The sequence below is a fragment of the Triticum urartu genome, chromosome 5A (assembly GCF_056163025.1).
Source record: "Triticum urartu cultivar PI428250 chromosome 5A, HENAU_Tu73, whole genome shotgun sequence".
Taxonomy (NCBI): domain Eukaryota; kingdom Viridiplantae; phylum Streptophyta; class Magnoliopsida; order Poales; family Poaceae; genus Triticum; species Triticum urartu.
The window spans coordinates 564,850,056-564,852,734 of record NC_141877.1 but is presented as its reverse complement, the minus strand read 5'-3'; the positions used below and the strand labels follow the sequence as shown (position 1 = coordinate 564,852,734).

Below are 2,679 nucleotides of genomic sequence, written 5' to 3'. Positions count from 1 at the left end.
AGTCCACAAATTGTGCAGTGTGTCATGATTGTGCTCGATCGATCTGCGCCGTCTACGTGTGCGTGTACATATCATCGTCTAATATAAAGCAACTCGAGCATCTTGGAACTTGGACGTCGTGTTTGGTATAGAGCCATCCATCAAAAAGCTAGCTTTTGTGTATACGTACGTACGTCTGTGCAGTGTGCACTTTTTCCGGGACGACAAAAAAGGAAGCTACGTATGTCGTAGATCGGCATCTCTCGGAAAAGTAGTTAGCTTGGTAGCCAACAAGTGTCAAGCTAAGATGCACGCCACAGCTTTTGTATTTGGGACGTACGTCTATCAGACAAACTTGCAGTGGACACAAATCTTCGGGCGACTCACACGTTCTCCACGGAATGACAAGCTTTCTTCCATTATATCTGAGCGAAATTCTCCACTGGTGAGCGCCACACTATCACCCTCTCATGTTTCTGCACGTGTGTTGAGAGCGTGGATACGGAAAACAACGTACAGACGACGAAGGCGACAGGCCCACGGCTTCCTTTTTACGGTAGAAAACTGATGAGGTTCACAAAGAAGCCATCCTGAGAACAGGAGCAAAATTATTCTCACCAATGGGGAAACGCGACGAGGAAGAAACAATTTCAAAGCAGATCGATTCCGGCCTTTGTGCTGCGAGCACCTGGTCTCAAGCTCCGGGGCGAAAGCCTAGGTCAGACCCGAGTGGTCATACCTGGCAATGGTGATATTTTTTATGTCGTTACCTTATTGGAGGCATTGCTCGAATATGTTCAGACTGTTTTTTTTAGGGTGAAAACTTTGATTCCGGCCTTTGTGGTTGGATCCGGCGATGGCGGCGCTTGAGTGCCGCTTCCTTCCTGAAGGCGTTGCTGTTGAAGATCCTCGTCCTCCATGTGATGTCAATGGTTGGTGCGGTCAATGGTTGGTGCGGATATAGTCTCAGTTGTAGTTTGTCGATCGCTGATCCGATCACTTTGTTTTTCTTTTTTTCACACCTTGATGTAGCTTTTGGTCTTATGACTTTGCTAGTTGTTGGTGTGTTTTTGCATGTGTTGGGTCGGCTGTGTGCATTCTAGTTATGCAGAGGCTGAGTGTGTGCTCATATTGTATCCTCTCAATGCTCCATTTGAGTTAATAAGATCTACCCTTTATCAAATATATATATATATATATATATATATATATATATATATATATATATATATATATATATATATATGATTGATTGCCAAGAAAACAACTCGGCATGCAGAAGCCGGCCTCTAGGGTTTCTTCATCAAGATCCTCGGGTGATGATTAATTGAGCTTGATTCAACTTCGTACATATATATACACGAATTAAACCTCGTATCGTAATTAAGTTTCATCGGATCAATCCACCAAAACTTACACTTAGAAATGAACTCCAACACTTGATGACGTACTACGTCCCAAGCATGCACTTGATGAAAATAAAGAACCAGGCATCAACTCAGGCGGCCGGTCGATCGCCGCCGCCAGACCGTACGTGGGTCCTCTTGGACAGAGGACCGACCAGATATTCATAGACCGATCGACAGCGGCGCCACCGACGCGCGGTGGTGCGGTCCAGACGCTGACGCCACCGGCACCGGCGTCGTCCGCCGCGACGAGGACGATGAGATGGCGGCCCGGTGCTTCCCGCACGCGGTGCGCCTAAGCATCTGGCACATGCCCTCGGCGACGCGCACCGCGGGGCCGCCGCGCCGGAGCATGCGGCAGAAGGCCATGTGCGCCTGCACGGCCTCCTCCACTCCCATGGCCGCCGCGCGCTTGCTGCGGCCGGCCTCGTACTTGACCGACTCGGAGCACAGCCCGCACAGCCACCGGCCCCCGAAGTAGGCCCTCACGCCGACGACGTACTCGCCGGTGCACTCCTCCTCCAGGCGGCAGCACACGCAGCTCACCACCGCCGACGGCTCCACCGCCTCCATGTCCACCTTGGAAAGCTGGAGTAGCTAGCTAGCTAGCTAGCTAGAAAACCACGTCCGGCTCTTCCTCTTGGTCCGTTTAATCTCCGGAAGAAGAAGAGGAATCAGGTTCTCTTGTGCTTTTCGTGTTGTGTATGTGCGCATCGGCAGGTCCATTTATATATCGTTTGGGAGGGAGGCCCCGGGCACCTCAGCTCTCGCTGTCATGGCGACCGCGACGCGAGCGACGAGCAGTTTGTTTTGTCACATGGAGTCTCGTACGTACCCCCGCTCACCGGCCTGCCAGGTGACACATCCACCAGGTCCATACCGTGTTGCCTGTTTTTTTTAGCCCGTTTACACTCGAGCTACTCCTATTCCCATCAGGTTCGACCTATGCTAGAGAACTACTTGTTCGTCGCCTGGTTTAATTTGCCCTGACGGGAAGGGAACAGAAGAAGAACATTTCGTCCAGCTGTTTGTGTCGTCCAATTTAATTTGTCGAGGACTATGATCAAATCTCCGTGCGCTTTAGTCTTTGAATAGGCTATCTTTAATTGCTATTTTGTGACTTTGATGATACATACAGTTGATTATGTGTGGATTGACCTTGATCACTTCCAAGTCGGAGCTAGGTGCGCGGAGGAATTCATCTCTGCCCTAGATCACAGGCAAAGATCGGCACCAGCTGGTTCCCTACGTACACCTTAATATCCTCTTCTAACTAATTGTGAGGTAATTCTGA

General features: G+C 50.0%; 1 protein-coding gene across 1 annotated transcript; it reads right to left on the bottom strand.

The window, feature by feature from the left end:
• Positions 1-1,316: 1,316 nt before the first annotated feature.
• LOC125505968 (uncharacterized) lies at positions 1,317-2,068 on the bottom strand. Its single transcript, XM_048670862.2, has one exon. The coding sequence runs from the start codon at positions 1,956-1,958 to the stop codon at positions 1,548-1,550; it is 411 nt and encodes a 136-aa protein (XP_048526819.2). The 5' UTR covers positions 1,959-2,068; the 3' UTR covers positions 1,317-1,547.
• Positions 2,069-2,679: the final 611 nt, after the last annotated feature.

Excerpts from the sequence above, each read along its gene's own strand:
- LOC125505968 (XM_048670862.2), bottom strand. The coding sequence starts at position 1,958 with ATGGAGGCGGTGGAGCCGTCGGCGGTGGTGAGCTGCGTGTGCTGCCGC.